At 44.5% G+C, this 19,367-nt stretch overlaps 1 protein-coding gene across 5 annotated transcripts in view; it reads right to left on the bottom strand.

Annotated features, from left to right (window-relative positions):
* ctbp2l (C-terminal binding protein 2, like) overlaps window positions 1-19,367 on the bottom strand; it is a 343,339-nt gene that overhangs the window by 124,475 nt on the left and 199,497 nt on the right. For 3 of the 5 annotated variants that reach the window (XM_061907566.1, XM_061907567.1, XM_061907568.1), the window contains exon 1: window positions 2,549-4,322. The exons of the other annotated variants lie outside the window; for them this stretch is intronic. In XM_061907566.1, the coding sequence (XP_061763550.1) occupies window positions 2,549-4,307 (1,759 nt within the window). In that variant the 5' untranslated portion in view covers window positions 4,308-4,322. Of the gene's footprint in view, window positions 1-2,548; window positions 4,323-19,367 lie in introns of those variants that run through there. 5 annotated transcript variants of the gene reach the window in all.

Genomic DNA, 19,367 nt, shown 5'->3' with positions numbered 1-19,367 from the left:
TTAAGTCGGGGTCCACGTTAATCAATTCATGGTAAAGATGTTTTTTACATGTTAAAATAAACTTAAAACATTGCAACTTTTCGTTGATAGATTTCGCCTCATTCCAATATTTTTAACGTTCCTTTTTATTTTTGCAATAGCTTTTCCGGAATGTGTGGTGGGCCACGAGCCGCATTTTGGACACCCCTGGTTTACATGTATAACTTTCTCCGACTTTCTAAGACGTGTTTTGTGCCACTTCTTTTTCTGTCTAATTTTGTCCACCAAACTTTTAACGCTGTGCATGAATGCACAGAGGTGAGTTTTGTTGACGTTATTGACTTGTGTGGAGTGCTAATGAAGTGAATTATATTTATATAGCGCTTTTGATCATATTACGCCTGTACTGGCTCACCTGCACTGGCTTCCTGTGCACTTAAGATGTGACTTTAAGGTTTTACTACTTACGTATAAAATACTACACCGTCTAGCTCCATCCTATCTTGCCGATTGCATTGTACCATATGTCCCGGCAAGAAATCTGCGTTCAAAAGACTCCGGCATATTAGTGATTCCTAGAGCCCAAAAAAAGTCTGCGGGCTATAGAGCGTTTTCCGTTCGGGCTCCAGTACTCTGGAATGCCCTCCCGGTAACAGTTCGAGATGCTACCTCAGTAGAAGCATTTAAGTCTCACCTTAAAACTCATCTGTATACTCTAGCCTTTAAATAGACTCCTTTTTTAGACCAGTTGATCTGCCGCTTCTTTTCTTTCTCCTATGTCCCCCCCTCCCTTGATGAGGGGGTCCGGTCCGATGACCATGGATGAAGTACTGGCTGTCCAGAGTCGAGACCCAGGATGGACTGCTCGTCGGGACCCAGGATGGACCGCTCGCCTGTATCGGTTGGGGACATCTCTACGCTGCTGATCCGCCTCCGCTTGGGATGGTTTCCTGTGGACAGGGACTCTCGCTGCTGTTTTGGATCCGCTTTGAACTGAACTCTCGCGGCTGTGTCGGAGCCACTATGGATTGAACTTTCACAGTATCATGTTAGACCCGCTCGACATCCATTGCTTTCGGTCTCCTAGAGGGGGGGGGGTTTGCCCACATCTGAGGTCCTCTCCAAGGTTTCTCATAGTCAGCATTGTCACTGGCGTCCCACTGGATGTGAATTCTCCCTGCCCACTGGGTGTGAGTTTTCCTTGCCCTTTTGTGGGTTCTTCCGAGGATGTTGTAGTCGTAATGATTTGTGCAGTCCTTTGAGACATTTGTGATTTGGGGCTATATAAATAAACATTGATTGATTGATTGATTGATTGATTGAACATCTGAATCGCTCCCACTGTATAGTCTTTTTTTCCCCTTTTTTTTCTTCTAGTCCTTCACTCTAACTTTCCTCATCCACGAATCTTTCATCCTCGCTCAAATTAACGGGGAAATCGTCGCTTTCTCGGTCCGAATCGCTCGGACTGTAAACAATGTTTCAGATGGGCGGAGCTCCACAACCCGTGACATCACGCGCATATCATCTGCTACTTCCGGTACAGGCAAGGTTGTTTTTTTTATCAGCACCAAAAATTGCGAACTTTATCATCGATGTTCTCTAGTGAATTAGTGAATTATATTTATATAGCGCTTTTCTCAAGTGACTCAAAGCGCTTTACATAGTGACACTCAATATCTAAGTTACATTTAAACCAGTGTGGGTGGCACTGGGAGCAGGTGGGTAAAAGTGTCTTGCCCAAGGACACAACGGCAGTGACTAGGATGGCACAAGCGGGAATCGAACCTGCAACCCTCAAGTTGCTGGCACGGCCACTCTACCAACCGAGCTATGCCGCTTGACTGTCATCTTTCTGGAATGTAAACAATGAAACACCGGCTGTGCTTGTGTTGTTAAAGGCGACCGCAATACACCGCTTCGAACCCACATCTTTCTTCTTTGATGTCTCCATTATTCATTGAACAAATTGCAAAAGATTCAGCAACACAGATGTCCAGAACACTGCGGAACTACGCGATGAAAACAGACAATTTATAGCTGGGAACGGTGCTGGAACAAAAATACTACTAAATCCTTTCAGCAAAAATATGGCAATATCGCGAAATGATCAAGTATGACACATAGAATGGACCTGCTATCCCCGTTCGAATAAGAACATCTCATTCCAGTAGGCCTTTAAGTTCTAACCGGCAAACGACTTGCGAATTAAACCGGCAAACGACTGCAAACCGGCAAGGTGTCTATAAAAACAGATTCCTGTAATAGCCGATAGAAGCGTGGATCCAATTAGACTGATTGGATTTGAAGGCGGTTAAGCGCCCGATTAGGAGAGAGTGCGGCGTAAAATAGACTGACAGCAAATGTGCACCTCGGGGGAAATAAGTTGGATGTTCTGTTTTTGACTTCGACTTACTCCCTTTTGGTTAGGTCTACCCCCCCAAAAAAATACAGAACATGTACTTAAAAGGGGAGAGTTTTTAACGAACATCCTGAAACCGGTCGGTTGCTCACTACTCTCCATAATTGACAACGGTCAAAGTAATGCGATAAAAGAGGTAAACGTTACTTGTGTCAGGCGTGGTGGTCATGGTGGAGACGATGACGGGTGGACCGGTGCGGCGCCCGACCAGCTTGTTGTTGTTGTTGTTGTTGTTGAAGCCCTGCGCTTGGAGAGTGGAGGCAGAATTGGCGGGGGCGATGTTATTCTCAGAAGCGACGTTCATCCCTTTCCGTAGAAGCTGTGGGCTGTGGAGGGGGCTCGGCGCCGCCATCGGGGACGCTGGAGGAAAGTTGGGGGCCCGTTTCATCAGCTCCATGGGTGAGTAAGACCCGGAGAAGGTTTTGGGGGCAGCTCCAGGGGTGCCCGGGGCGCGGGGAGGCTGTTGGCCAAGAGCGGACATGGCTAAACCGGTGTGGGCGTTGTACATAGAGAAGGGTCTTCCCTGTGTCACGGCATTGCTGTATCCGACAGGGCTGACTGGGAACGTTCCGGTTGCCAGGGGACGAGATCCTGGATAGGTGGCGGTCTCCAGCAGGTGTTGGGATGGAGCGGTGCTGGGTCTTCTGCCGAGAAACTCTCCCATTCTGGGGGATACGGTTTGAATACCGGTGGGAGGTTGCTGCATCAGACCCGGGTCCATGCTCAAACCTTGGGGCTGCACGTAATAGTCATTGCAATGGCTGAAGCTGTTGGATCGGGCACGAGTCGCAGCCCCGCCGTTCTTGTAGCCGAGCACTATGCGGGAAAGAACGCGGGCTTGAGCCAAGTTTGGGGCGACGGAGCGGATGTCATGGTCCTCCATCATCCCCAGCATGGGAGAGGAATCAAATCCATGTTGCAGCAGGAGGGTGATGGTGCTCTCAGCCAGACCTTCAGCTCGTAAAAGGGCCAAAAAGGCAGGGTCCACCATCTTCTTGGGGTCTGTGGCGCTGGGATGGTGAGGAGGCAAGTTGGAGGACATGCCAGCTGTGGCAGCCATCATGGCTGAGCTGGGATCATAGCTGGGGTCATAAGGAAGTCTGTGGGAGGCCACCGCCCCATAAGCACGAGGGAGAGCTCCGTCCATTCCCCGAGAAGCTGGGTCCACCACGGAACTGGTGGTAGCTGACTGACGCGGATCCAAGGAGAAACTGCTGAAATTGTTTAATGTTTGTTGAGCGGAGACAGGTGGTTGATCGGCAGCATAAGTAGAAAGAGAGGTCTGAGGTCCGTAGACTGCAGTAGAAGGAGAGCCGCCCGCAATACGCTGCGTGTCCAAGATAATCTTAGATCCCAGACTTTCCCTGTACAAACGGCTCAGCTCATGAACAGGAAGAGGAGGAGGTGGCGGGGGAGGAGGATGTGGGGGATGAGGAATGGGGATAGGTGTAGAACTCGAGGCTTGTACAGTAGGTGTGGCTCTTCCCTGTGCTTGATCCCAAGAAGGCCTCAACCCGGTCACGCCTTGCCCGTAATGCAAGGGTGATCCTGAGAGCAGGTGCTGGTTTTCTCTATAAAACCCAGACTCTTCTTTGGGTGGCTGGCCAGTTAAGATGCCGTCGGCCTGGATGTAACCATGAAGTGGTCCAGAGCCCAGGTAAAGGCTGTTGTTGAGATGAGGCTTCCTCATGACTTGCTGTCCCGGTCCTTGAACCTCAAGATCCAGGTGACGTGGAAAGCCTCGTCCACCTTCTCCTCCAGTCAAGGCCCAGGAATTCCGAGGGTCAGCAATGGTACCACAGTAGTTGCAACGACTTGCAGCTTTGTCTATCTGGCCTTCAATCCATTCTGGACCGCCCTGGTCCAGAGAGCCACCAAAACACAACCGCTCGCTTGAGTTAGGCATGAGTGAAGACAAAATAGGACACCTAACTATAGGAGTGGAAAATAGATCTAGGTGTTGCGTTTCAAGTCTCCAATTACACCAACGCCTATCAAAAAGGGAGGGCGTGGATGCAAGCATCACCTGATCTGCAGTTCCAGGTCCCCCCCTTTCTACCTTCATCTTTAAGTCTATGCTATCATGTAGCTCCCTGCTGGCTCCAGACTAAATAATTAATCCCCTTGTAACTTTAGAGGATTACGAAGGCACAACAATGCAAATGAACATTAAAAAAAACCCCACCGCCTTTGAAGTGAGGCACTTTCAAACTTTAGCGGGGTTAATGATTGTCCAAACAAGGACGGGCTATCCAAGAAATCGGGATAAAACGCACGCAGGACAATGCTGGGAAGACCGAGACGCACTAATCCAAGCAGACCATTGGGGAAGGCAGTCATCCACGCAAGTTGCCACAAGGGGATTACTAGCCAACTAAAACCCTCTTAAATCCTTTGCTCCCTGTGACAACACTGGACCAGATCGTAAGCTGCTGACGAACCCTGGAGTAAAGTTAACTTTTTTTTGATCTGTAGGTTGTCTCGAGAGAAGAGAAGGGATGGATCGACTACTGTAACGTATTATTTTCGGGTCTCCCCATGTCTAGCATTAAAAGATTACAGTTGGTACAAAATGCGGCTGCTAGACTTTTGACAAGAACAAGAAAGTTTGATCAAATTACGCCAGCACTGGCTTCCTGTGCACTTAAGATGTGACTTTAAGGTTTTACTACTTACGTATAAAATACTACACGGTCTAGCTCCATCCTATCTTGCCGATTGTATTGTACCATATGTCCCGGCAAGAAATCTGCGTTCAAAGGACTCCGGCTTATTAGTGATTCCCAAAGCCCCAAAAAAAGTCTGCGGGCTATAGAGCGTTTTCCGTTCGGGCTCCAGTACTCTGGAATGCCCTCCCGGTAACAGTTCGAGATGCCACCTCAGTAGAAGCATTTAAGTCTCACCTTAAAACTCATTTGTATACTCTAGCCTTTAAATAGACTCCCTTTTTAGACCAGTTGATCTGCCGTTTCTTTTCTTTTTCTTCTATGTCCCACTCTCCCTTGTGGAGGGGGTCCGGTCCGATCCGGTGGCCATGTACTGCTTGCCTGTGTATCGGCTGGGGACATCTCTGCGCTGCTGATCCGCCTCCGCTTGGGATGGTTTCCTGCTGGCTCCGCTGTGAACAGGACTCTCGCTGCTGTGTTGGATCCGCTTTGGACTGGACTCTCGCGACTGTGTTGGATCCATTGTGGATTGAACTCTCACAGTATCATGTTGGACCCGCTCGACATCCATTGCTTTCCTCCTCTCTAAGGTTCTCATAGTCATCATTGTCACCGACGTCCCACTGGGTGTGAGTTTTCCTTGCCCTTATGTGGGTCTACCGAGGATGTCGTGGTGGTTTGTGCAGCCCTTTGAGACACTAGTGATTTAGGGCTATATAAGTAAACATTGATTGATTGATTGATCAAAATTGGTTGAAGTCAGGGCTTCTCGAATAATGGGGCAGAGCCCCCTAGGTTTGAGGTTTAAAGTGTCAGGTTGGCCTTGAGAGGCCGGTAGACTCTTTCAGACTTGATGATGCACAATCCTCCAGACAGGTGGCAGCAGTACTCAAATTAATCAACAAGCTGACCAGGACATATGACTAAGTAGACGTAGTCCCTGGGTTTACCAGGAATAAGGTAGGTCATGAGGATACTGTAGAATAAGCTCTTGTTAGCAAGAGCTAGTCCAGGACTATCTTGGCACATAGAGATAAATGAAATATTTTCAGGTTGTCAATGGTATTTCAATTCCGGGGGGAGGTGAATTTCCCTTAAGAGGGTAGGCCAGGGGTAGGGAACCTATGGTTCTAGAGCCAGATGTGGCTCTTTTGATGACTGCATCTGGCTCTCTGATAAATCTTAGCTGACGTTGCTTAACACGATAAGTAATGAATAATTCCACTTGTAATCACAGTGTTAAAAATGACGTTCAAAATATAAAACATTCTCATGCGTTTTTAATCCATCTATCCGTTTTCTACCGCACCTGTTCAAGAAGTTGCGTTAATGGTAAGAAGTTATTTATTTATTATTGGTTAGTGTGGGGCTTGCCCTCCTGGGGGTTCTTCAGACCCCCAAGCACCGACATGAGAGCCTGTTTCAGGGTTACAATATTGTTTTATTAATAGTATTTCCAGCCCCAACCCAGTCTCTCCTCCTGGCTGCTGCTTATAAGAGAGCGACAGGTGATTAGACAACAAAGCCCAGGTGGGCCTTCTACGCACCTGTCGCTGCAGGCCCGCAGGCCACGCCCCCTCCACAGTTAGCTTCAAAGAATAAGAGACCTGTTATACTCTAGAAATGTTGGTCTTACTTAATCAATCAATCAATCAATGTTTATTTATATAGCCCCAAATCACAAATGTCTCAAAGGGCTGCACAAATCATTACGACTACAACATCCTCGGAAGAACCCACAAAAGGGCAAGGAAAACTCACACCCAGTGGGGAGGGAGAATTCACATCCAGTGGGACGCCAGTGACAATGCTGACAATGAGAAACCTTGGAGAGGACCTTAGATGTGGGCAACCCCCCCACCTCTAGGGGACCGAAAGCAATGGATGTCGAGCGGGTCCAACATGATACTGTGAAAGTTCAATCCATAGTGGCTCCAACACAGCCGCGAGAGTTCAGTTCAAGCGGATCCAAGACAGCAACGAGAGTCCCGTCCACAGGAAACCATCCCAAGCGGAGGCGGATCAGCATCGTGGAGATGTCCCCAACCGATACAGGCGAGCGGTCCATCATGGGTCTCGACTCTGGACAGCCAGTACTTCATCCATGGTTATCGGACCGGACCCCCTCCACAAGGGAGGGGGGGACATAGGGGAAAGAAAAGAAGCGGCAGATCAACTGGTCTAAAAAGGAGGTCTATTTAAAGGCTAGAGTATACAGATGAGTTTTAAGGTGAGACTTAAATGCTCTTACGGAAATATATTTTAAAATATTTGGCTTTTTGGCTCTCTCAGCCAAAAAGGTTCCCGACCCCTGGGGTAGGCCATACCAATCGAGAACCAGTGTTCGTAGACAATGTTAGGATGTGAATAAGCTATCTTCTTGTTTTGAAACACCACACTCGATGTCTGTGCTATTATTTTTACTGACAAACTCACCACACGGTGGCGTTGTTGACCCCCGTAAGTCGGATCGACATGAAATTTCTGGAATCTCAAAGCACCTATGCAAAACCCCCGGGTGTTTGGCGAAATCTCAGCAAAATTGGTATCCGCCCTTAAGTGACTGAGACTGTGTAAAATTCCAGCAAGACTGGTTGAAAAACAAATAAACCTATTTGCAGTCACTGATTGGAGCAACATGTCTTTAAGTCAGTGACCATTTGGCCAATGCGGGGGGGTTGGGGGGGGGGGTCCAAACTACGACCCGCAGGGCAACCGCGTCTTCCGTTTGGCCCGTGAGTCGGCACGTGTTCAACAAGCAATCAAGTCAGGGCAATGTGTTTACATATTAAATGTAAATATCTGACATGGAGTGACCATGCAGTGTACATCATGCGCAATATTTACTTATATGACAAAATCCAAACAGCCTTCCTTAGTCATGACACAGAAAAAAAAATCAACCAGAGCAGAACGTCATCATATGGACATTCAGCACGTGAACGACTCAGGCCAGTGACCATAGAGTATGCTTTCTATAAAACCCCATGCACAACATTTACTTATGTGACCCAAACCAAACAACATTCCTTAGTCATGGCACAGAAAAAAATTAAACCAGAATAGAACGTCAACATATGGACATTCAGCACGTGAACGACTCAGGCCAGTGACCATAGAGTATGCTTTCTATAAAACCCCATGCACAACATTTACTTATATGACCCAATCCAAACAACCTTCCTTAGTCATGGCACAGAAAAAAATTAAACCAGAGCAAAACGTCAACATATGGACATTCACGACGTGAACGTTCAGGCCAGTGACCATAGAGTATGCTTTCTATAAAACCCCATGCACAACATTTACTTATATGACCCAATCCAAACAACCTTCCTTAGTCATGGCACAGGAAAAAATTAAACCGGAGCAAAACGTCAACATATGGACATTCAGCACGTGAACGACTCAGGCCAGTGACCATAGAGCATGCTTTCTATAAAACCCCATGCACAACATTTACTTATATGACCCAATCCAAACAACCTTCCTTAGTCATGGCACAGAAAAAAATTAAACCAGAGTAAAACGTCAACATATGGACATTCACGACGTGAACGTTCAGGCCAGTGACCATAATGTATGCTTTCTATAAAACACACGCACAACATTTACTTATATGACCCAATCCAAACAACATTCCTTAGTCATGGCACAGAAAAAAATTAAACCAGAGCAAAACGTCAACATATGGACATTCACGACGTGAACGTTCAGGCCAGTGACCATAATGTATGCTTTCTATAAAACCCATGCACAACATTTACTTATATGACCCAATCCAAACAACCTTCCTTAGTCATGGCACAGAAAAAAATTAAACCAGAGCAAAACGTCAACATATGGACATTCACGACGTGAACGTTCAGGCCAGTGACCATAATGTATGCTTTCTATAAAACCCATGCACAACATTTACTTATATGACCCAATCCAAACAACCTTCCTTAGTCATGGCACAGAAAAAAATTAAACCAGAGTAGAACGTCAACATATGGACATTCAGCACGTGAACGACTCAGGCCAGTGACCATAATGTATGCTTTCTATAAAACCCATTCACAACATTCACTTATATGACCCAATCCAAACAGCCTTCCTTAGTCATGGCACAGAAAAAAATTCAACCGGAGCAAAACGTCAACATATGGACATTCACGACGTGAACGACTCAGACCAGCGACCATGGAGTGTACTTCCTAGATACCACATGCGGAACATTTACTTATATGACCCAATCCAAACAACTTTCCCTAGTCATGGCACAAAAAAAAAATTCAACCACCGTGAAAATTCTACATAAATGGTTACATATAGCACAACCTGCTCATTGAACTTTGTGGATATTAGGAAAAAAAAACAGCCGACCACACTAAAACATTTAAAATTACACCCATTGAAATCAATCGCAAGGCATGATAAATGTGATTGGAAAGCAGCTGATAAGTTTGCAAGAGGACACCTTTGTATTTTCCTCCTAGTCCTTTTCGGAAATGTTGTAATGACAAACCGGAATTATGTGATGTAGCATATTGTAACTGCAACCATAACCACATCCATTTTCTACCGCTTGTCCCTTTCTTGGAGGGGGGTGGGGGGGTATGGCCGGAGCCTATTCCAGCTGCATTCAGATATTTCTTTTTAAAGACAAGTCTCTCGAAATTTATTGTTTGACAGGAATCACTTTGTGTGTCGACTAGGTTAGAACGCCTGTCATGCCGCCGCTTCTTCCCGGTGATGCAATCACGGCACAAGAGTGACTTATTTTGCAAAAACGAGCCACTGGAACACATCGGGATCAATTAACTGGGTCATAACAAATGCGAGGAAATTAAAGTCGCTCCTTTAGCAGTCATTTCCGCCGACGTGTTTTCCATTATTTTTTTGTTGATAGTGTTTTAGTCTTAGTATTTTAATGGCTAAACATGTATTATTTTAAACATTGATCCGTACTGCAGCACTTTAAGAGGTATTTAAATGAAAAGTACGTGACAGATGCAATCTATTATTATTTTTTGGCGGGCATTGTCCTACTCTATTCAGTGGTCCTTGAACACAACGTAAAAACAGTGTGCACAATTGAATATCTCAGTTGCTCAGACAGCAATATGTTTATAAAAGTTTAGATTAGCCTTTTCTTAATGGGGAAAGGCGTTAATGTCTCTTGTTTTCATGTTGGTATTTAAGCGAGCCAGCTGGCGCCAGTCAGTCTGTGAGTTTATCTAAGTTCAGTTATTATTTGCTGGTTTTTTTTCTATCATTTCAACTTAAAACAGTAACACCGTATTTTCCAGACTAACGCTTTGAACCCTGCGGCTTATAAAACGGTGCGGCGGGTTTATGGATACTTCTTTGCCCACGGCCGTATCGTTTTCATGGAACACCGGCAGAGAGACTGAAAAGGCGGCATCTTTTGGACAAGCCGCTGCGGGTGGGAAAGTGTACTTCCTGTTTCGTTCCTTGAACCGGAAGTATTGAATAGAATAGATTGTTAATTGTCATTGTACATTGTAGAGCCAAATTGCAAGCTAATCCATTAGTGAAAATTTATAGATGAAACATAATAACATAAGAACGTTGGTACTAAGATAAAAATAAATAAAAATATCCATCCATAGCGTTTCTGCTCAAAAATATTTTTCATTCATCAAGTATTACAGGTATAACCCATGTTCGGATGTACATTGCGGACGCCGTCTTTGCTCCACAGTAAGTCTTTGCTGTCGTCCAGCATTCTGTTTTTGTTTACTTTGCAGCTAGCTCAGTTTTAATTTTGTTTTGCGTAGCCATCCCTGAGCTTCAAAGTCTTTTCTTAGCGGCATAAAGTGGGTGAATGTGGAAATAGTGTCAAAGCGGTTTGAGTACCTTGAAGGTAGAAAAGCGCTACACAAGTATAACCCATGTTCGGATGTACATTGTGGACGCCGTCTTTGCTCCACAGTAAGTCTTTGCTGTCGTCCAGCATTCTGTTTTTGTTGACTTTGCAGCTAGTTGAGTTTTAGTTTCGATCTGCATCGCCTTCCCTAAGCTTCAATGCCTTTTCTGAGCGGCACTCACCTTTTGTTGATTTTTGATTTTAGCATTAGATACCTTTTTACCTGCACGCTGCCTACCGCTGTTTCCGACATCTACAAAGCAATTAGCTACCGGCTGCCATCTACTGATATGGAAGCGAATTGAGTACCTTGAAGGTAGAAAAGCGATATACATTGTGGACGCCGTCTTCGCTCCAGAGTAAGTCTTTGCTGTCGTCCAGCATTCTGTTTTTGTTGACTTTGCAGCCAGTTCAGTTTTAGTTTTGTTCTGCATAGCCTTCCCTAAGCTTCAATGCCTTTTCTTAGTGGCATAATGTGGGAATGGTGTCAAAGCCCTTTGAGTACCTTGAAGGTAGAAAAGCGCTACACAAGTATAACCCATGTTCGGATGTACATTGTGGACGCCGTCTTTGCTCCACAGTAAGTCTTTGCTGTCGTCCAGCATTCTGTTTTTGTTGACTTTGCAGCCAGTTGAGTTTTAGTTTCATTCTGCATAGCCTTCCCTAAGCTTCAATGCCTTTTCTGAGCGGCACTCACCTTTTGTTGATTTTTGATTTTAGCATTAGATACCTTTTTACCTGCACGCTGCCTACCGCTGTTTCCGACATCTACAAAGCAATTAGCTACCGGCTGCCATCTACTGATATGGAAGCGAATTGAGTACCTTGAAGGTAGAAAAGCGATATACATTGTGGACGCCGTCTTCGCTCCAGAGTAAGTCTTTGCTGTCGTCCAGCATTCTGTTTTTGTTGACTTTGCAGCTAATTTAGTTTTAGTTTCGTTCCACATAGCCTTCCCTAAGCTTCAATGCCTTTTCTTAGCGGCATAATGTGGGAATAGTGTCAAAGCCCTTTGAGTACCTTGAAGGTAGAAAAGCACTACACAAGTATAACCCATGTTCGGATAAACATTGTGGACGCCGTCTTTGCTCCACAGTAAGTCTTTGCTGTCGTCCAGCATTCTGTTTTTGTTGACTTTGCAGCCAGTTGAGTTTTAGTTTCATTCTGCATAGCCTTCCCTAAGCTTCAATGCCTTTTCTGAGCGGCACTCACCTTTTGTTGATTTTTGATTTAAGCATTAGTCACCTTTTTACCTGCACACTGCCTACCGCTGTTTCCGACATCTAAATAGCAATTAGCTACCGGCTGCCATCTACTGATATGGAAGAGTATTGAGTACCTTGAAGGTAGAAAAGCGATATACATTGTGGACGCCGTCTTCGCTCCAGAGTAAGTCTTTGCTGTCGTCCATCATTCTGTTTCTGTTGACTTTGCAGCCAGTTCAGTTTTAGTTTCGTTCCGCATTGCCTTCCCTAAGCTTCAATGTCTTTTCTTAGTGGCATAATGTGGGAATAGTGTCAAAGCCCTTTGAGTACCTTGAAGGTAGAAAAGCACTACACAAGTATAACCCATGTTCGGATGTACATTGTGGACGCCGTCTTTGCTCCACAGTAAGTCTTTACTGTCGTCCAGCATTCGGTTTTTGTTGACTTTGCAGCCAAATCAGTTTTAGTTTCAATCTGCATCGCCTTCCCTAAGCCTCAATGGCTTTTCTGAGCGGCACTCACCTTTTGTTGATTTTTGATTTTAGCATTAGATACCTTTTTACCTGCACACTGCCTACCGCTGTTTCCGACATCTACAACGCAATTAGCTACCTGACTACCTTGAAACCTTTCTCTCTGGCACTCGCTGAGGGTGGACGCTCCTCTTTCCTCTCCCTTGGAACTATTTAAATGGCCTCAACAAAATTGACAAGACCTTGGGTTTGGGGGAACCTGCTACGATGGACTCTTGGGACAAGAAGGAGGGCCGCATGCCTACCCTTTTCTGTCGAGGACGTGAACATATCCACCTATTCGGAATTATGACAACAGGACATCTGCTCTGGTTTGTCGACAAATTGGAAGTTGCTGGCCGTCTTCAAAGTACCCCAAAACTGCCACAAATGATCGGAGGATGCGGGAAGAACTGTGGATCGCATCGGACCGTCCACCCCGCAGTTTTTGAGGACCAGTCATAGACAATTTTAGAGTGAAAAGCGAAATTTTTATTTTCACTCGCATACAAATCATTTTAACTTGGATTTTTTTCCCCTGGTTTCGAGATTCTCCCGAAGATCACTGCAGGAAGACAAAACAAAATCCCTTTTTTGTCTCTCGTGGACACACACCCGTTGTTGTGAACTTTGGACCAGCGACGGCAAATACAGCAAGGCCGCGGAACAGAGACACACTATGGACTTATACATACACACACATCAACAAAAAAAAAAATACGCCACACATACACCCTCCTGTCCCCCAATCCAACGAACTTGACGCAATCCTGAAAGCTGCGACCTACCACCAAGACCTTGAACTACCTTCCCTCTGTTGCTAGATATCTCGAGATGTATGTTGTAATATGTATATGTGCTTTGCTATGGAGGTTTTTTCTTTAATCATGTCCTGCCATGCTACCTCTACTTCATGCCATTCCCTGCCTGTCACTCATACTGTCCACGATTTCCCTCCTGCCCATGCCACGTAAATTTTTGGTTCTTATGTCACTGTTTTTGAGTTTTTCCCTTTTGTCCGTAGTTCTGCCTTTGTGCTGGTTTTTGTTTTCATTAGTCATGTTTGTTCTCCGCCATTGTGCGCGCCTTTTGTTTGCGTCCTTTTTTTGTAGTTTGTTAGTGTTAATCAACGTCAGCTAAGATTTATCCGTGTCATGTCTGTTTGATCATGTTTTGTTTTAGTCATGATCGGTTTTGTTTCTGGACTCTTTGTGCACTTTTGTTTGTTTTGTCACCACAGCAAGCCATTAGTTTTCACCTGTCCTCATGTCACGCACCTGTCTCACGTTTTGCACTCGCACACCTGTTTTCACTAATCATGTCTATTATTTAAACCGAAAGTTGCCAAGGAGTCAGCCTGGCCACTTTACCCTTACTCACGTCCTGCCATGCTACCTCTACTTCATGCCATGCCCTGCCTGTCACTCATACTGTCCACGATTTCCCTCCTGCCCATGCCACGTAAATTTTTGGTTTTTATGTCACAGTTTTCGAGTTTTTCCCTTTTGTCCGTAGTTCTGCCTTTGTGCTAGTTTTTGTTTTCATTAGTCATGTTTGTTCTCCGCCATTGTGCACGCCTTTTGTTTGCTTCCTTTTTTTGTAGTTTGCTAGTGTTAATCAACGTCAGCTAAGATTTATCTGTGTCATGTCTGTCTGATCATGTTTTGTTTTAGTCATGATCGGTTTTGTTTCTGGACTCTTTGTGCACTTTTGTTTGTTTTGTCACCATAGCAAGCCATTAGTTTTCACCTGTCCTCATGTCACGCACCTGTCTCACGTTTTGCACTCGCACACCTGTTTTCACTAATCATGTCTATTATTTAAACCGAAAGTTGCCAGGGAGTCAGCCTGGCGACTTTACCCTTACTCACGTCCTACCATGCTACCTCTACTTCATGCCATGCCCTGCCTGTCACTCATACCGTCCACGATTTCCCTCCTGCCCATGCCACGTAAATTTTTGGTTCTTATGTCACAGTTTTTGAGTTTTTACCTTTTGTCCATAGTTCTGCCTTTGTGCTAGTTTTTGTTTTCATTAGTCATGTTTGTTCTCCGCCATTGTGCGCGCCTTTTGTTTGCTTCCTTTTTTTTGTAGTTTGTTAGTGTTAATCAACGTCAGCTAAGATTTATCCGTGTCATGTCTGTCTGATCATGTTTTGTTTTAGCCATGATCGGTTTTGTTTCTGGACTCTTTGTGCACTTTTGTTTGTTTTGTCACCACAGCAACCCATTAGTTTTCACCTGTCCTCATGTCACGCACCTGTCTCACGTTTTGCACTCGCAGACCTGTTTTCACTAATCATGTCTATCATTTAAACCGAAAGTTGCCAAGGAGTCAGCCTGGCGACTTTACCCTTACTCACGTCCTGCCATGCTACCTCTACTTCATGCCATGCCCTGCCTGTCACTCATACCGTCCACGATTTCCCTCCTGCCCATGCCACGTAAATTTTTGTTTTTTATGTCACAGTTTTTGAGTTTTTCCCTTTTGTCCGTAGTTCTGCCTTTGTGCTAGTTTTTGTTTTCATTAGTCATGTTTGTTCTACGCCATTGTGCGCGCCTTTTGTTTGCTTCCTTTTTTTGTAGTTTGTTAGTGTTAATCAACGTCAGCTAAGATTTATCTGTGTCATGTCTGTTTGATCATGTTTTGTTTTAGACATGATCGGTTTAGTTTCTGGACTCTTTGTGCACTTTTGTTTGTTTTGTCACCATAGCAACCCATTAGTTTTCACCTGTCCTCATGTCACGCACCTGTCTCACGTTTTGCACTCGCACACCTGTTTTCACTAATCATGTCTATTATTTAAACCGAAAGTTGCCAGGGATTCAGCCTGGCGACTTTACCCTTACTCACGTCCTACCATGCTACCTCTACTTCATGCATGCCCTGCCTGTCACTCATACTGTCCACGATTTCCCTCCTGCCCATGCCACGTAAATTTTGGGTTTTTATGTCACAGTTTTTGAGTTTTTCCCTTTTGTCCGTAGTTCTGCCTTTGTGCTAGTTTTTGTTTTCATTAGTCATGTTCGTTCTCCGCCATTGTGCGCGCCTTTTGTTTGCTTCCTTTTTTTGTAGTTTGTTAGTGTTAATCAACGTCAGCTAAGATTTATCCGTGTCATGTCTGTCTGATCATGTTTTGTTTTAGTCATGATCGGTTTTGTTTCTGGACTCTTTGTGCACTTTTGTTTGTTTTGTCACCACAGCAAGCCATTAGTTTTCACCCTGTCCTCATGTCACGCACCTGTCTCATGTTTTGCACTCGCACACCTGTTTTCACTAATCATTATTTAAACCGAAAGTTGCCAGGGAGTCAGCCTGGCGACTTTACCCTTACTCACGTCCTGCCATGCTACCTCTACTTCATGCCATGCCCTGCCTGTCACTCATACTGTCCACAATTTCCCTCCTGCCCATGCCACGTAAATTTTTGTTTTTTATGTCACAGTTTTTGAGTTTTTCCTTTTGTCCATAGTTCTGCCTTTGTGCTAGTTTTTGTTTTCATTAGTCATGTTTGTTCTCCGCCATTGTGCGCGCCTTTTGTTTGCTTCCTTTTTTTGTAGTTTGTTAGTGTTAATCAACGTCAGCTAAGATTTATCTGTGTCATGTCTGTCTGATCATGTTTTGTTTTAGTCATGATCGGTTTTATTTCTGGACTCTTTGTGCACTTTTGTTAGTTTTGTCACCACAGCAAGCCATTAGTTTTCACCTGTCCTCATGTCACGCACCTGTCTCACGTTTTGCACTCGCACACCTGTTTTTACTAATCATGTCTACTATTTAAACCGAAAGTTGCCAGGGAGTCAGCCTGGCGACTTTACCCTTACTCACGTCCTGCCATGCTACCTCTACTTCATTCCATGCCCTGCCTGTCACTCATACCGTCCACGATTTCCCTCCTGCCCATGCCACGTAAATTTTTGTTTTTTATGTCACAGTTTTTGAGTTTTTCCCTTTTGTCCGTAGTTCTGCCTTTGTGCTAGTTTTTGTTTTCATTAGTCATGTTTGTTCTCCGCCATTGTGCGCGCCTTTTGTCTGCTTCCTTTTTTTGTAGTTTGTTAGTGTTAATCAACGTCAGCTAAGATTTATCTGTGTCATGTCTGTCTGATCATGTTTTGTTTTAGTCATGATCGGTTTTGTTTCTGGACTCTTTGTGCACTTTTGTTTGTTTTGTCACCATAGCAAGCCATTAGTTTTCACCTGTCCTCATGTCACGCACCTGTCTCACGTTTTGCACTCGCACACCTGTTTTCACTAATCATGTCTATTATTTAAACCGAAAGTTGCCAGGGAGTCAGCCTGGCGACTTTACCCTTACTCACATCCTACCATGCTACCTCTACTTCATGCCATGCCCTGCCTGTCACTCATACCGTCCACGATTTCCCTCCGGCCCATGCCACGTAAATTTTTGGTTTTTATGTCACAGTTTTTGAGTTTTTCCCTTTTGTCCATAGTTCTGCCTCTGTGCTGGTTTTTGTTTTCATTAGTCATATTTGTTCTTCGCCATTGTGCGCGCCTTTTGTTTGCTTCCTTTTTTTGTAGTTTGTTAGTGTTAATCAACGTCAGCTAAGATTTATCTGTGTCATGTCTGTTTGATCATGTTTTGTTTTAGACATGATCGGTTTAGTTTCTGGACTCTTTGTGCACTTTTGTTTGTTTTGTCACCATAGCAACCCATTAGTTTTCACCTGTCCTCATGTCACGCACCTGTCTCACGTTTTGCACTCGCACACCTGTTTTCACTAATCATGTCTATTATTTAAACCGAAAGTTGCCAGGGATTCAGCCTGGCGACTTTACCCTTACTCACGTCCTACCATGCTACCTCTACTTCATGCCATGCCCTGCCTGTCACTCATACTGTCCACGATTTCCCTCCTGCCCATGCCACGTAAATTTTGGGTTTTTATGTCACAGTTTTTGAGTTTTTCCCTTTTGTCCGTAGTTCTGCCTTTGTGCTAGTTTTTGTTTTCATTAGTCATGTTCGTTCTCCGCCATTGTGCGCGCCTTTTGTTTGCTTCCTTTTTTTGTAGTTTGTTAGTGTTAATCAACGTCAGCTAAGATTTATCCGTGTCATGTCTGTCTGATCATGTTTTGTTTTAGTCATGATCGGTTTTGTTTCTGGACTCTTTGTGCACTTTTGTTTGTTTTGTCACCACAGCAAGCCATTAGTTTTCACCTGTCCTCATGTCACGCACCTGTCTCATGTTTTGCACTCGCACACCTGTTTTCACTAATCATTATTTAAACCGAAAGTTGCCAGGGAGTCAGCCTGGCGACTTTACCCTTACTCACGTCCTGCCATGCTACCTCTACTTCATGCCATGCCCTGCCTGTCACTCATACTGTCCACAATTTCCCTCCTGCCCATGCCACGTAAATTTTTGTTTTTTATGTCACAGTTTTTGAGTTTTTCCTTTTGTCCATAGTTCTGCCTTTGTGCTAGTTTTTGTTTTCATTAGTCATGTTTGTTCTCCGCCATTGTGCGCGCCTTTTGTTTGCTTCCTTTTTTTGTAGTTTGTTAGTGTTAATCAACGTCAGCTAAGATTTATCTGTGTCATGTCTGTCTGATCATGTTTTGTTTTAGTCATGATCGGTTTTATTTCTGGACTCTTTGTGCACTTTTGTTAGTTTTGTCACCACAGCAAGCCATTAGTTTTCACCTGTCCTCATGTCACGCACCTGTCTCACGTTTTGCACTCGCACACCTGTTTTTACTAATCATGTCTACTATTTAAACCGAAAGTTGCCAGGGAGTCAGCCTGGCGACTTTACCCTTACTCACGTCCTGCCATGCTACCTCTACTTCATTCCATGCCCTGCCTGTCACTCATACCGTCCACGATTTCCCTCCTGCCCATGCCACGTAAATTTTTGTTTTTTATGTCACAGTTTTTGAGTTTTTCCCTTTTGTCCGTAGTTCTGCCTTTGTGCTAGTTTTTGTTTTCATTAGTCATGTTTGTTCTCCGCCATTGTGCGCGCCTTTTGTCTGCTTCCTTTTTTTGTAGTTTGTTAGTGTTAATCAACGTCAGCTAAGATTTATCTGTGTCATGTCTGTCTGATCATGTTTTGTTTTAGTCATGATCGGTTTTGTTTCTGGACTCTTTGTGCACTTTTGTTTGTTTTGTCACCATAGCAAGCCATTAGTTTTCACCTGTCCTCATGTCACGCACCTGTCTCACGTTTTGCACTCGCACACCTGTTTTCACTAATCATGTCTATTATTTAAACCGAAAGTTGCCAGGGAGTCAGCCTGGCGACTTTACCCTTACTCACATCCTACCATGCTACCTCTACTTCATGCCATGCCCTGCCTGTCACTCATACCGTCCACGATTTCCCTCCGGCCCATGCCACGTAAATTTTTGGTTTTTATGTCACAGTTTTTGAGTTTTTCCCTTTTGTCCATAGTTCTGCCTCTGTGCTGGTTTTTGTTTTCATTAGTCATGTTTGTTCTTCGCCATTGTGCGCGCCTTTTGTTTGCTTCCTTTTTTTGTAGTTTGTTAGTGTTAATCAACGTCAGCTAAGATTTATCCGTGTCATGTCTGTCTGATCATGTTTTGTTTTAGTCATGATCGGTTTTGTTTCTGGACTCTTTGTGCACTTTTGTTTGTTTTGTCACCACAGCAAGCCATTAGTTTTCTCCTGTCCTCATGTCACGCACCTGTCTCACGTTTTGCACTCGCACACCTGTTTTCACTAATCAT

This window comes from Nerophis ophidion, linkage group LG08 (assembly GCF_033978795.1).
Source record: "Nerophis ophidion isolate RoL-2023_Sa linkage group LG08, RoL_Noph_v1.0, whole genome shotgun sequence".
NCBI classification, from domain to species: Eukaryota; Metazoa; Chordata; class Actinopteri; order Syngnathiformes; family Syngnathidae; genus Nerophis; species Nerophis ophidion.
Note: the sequence above shows the minus strand (reverse complement) of the source record. Positions and strands in the feature narration are given on the sequence as shown.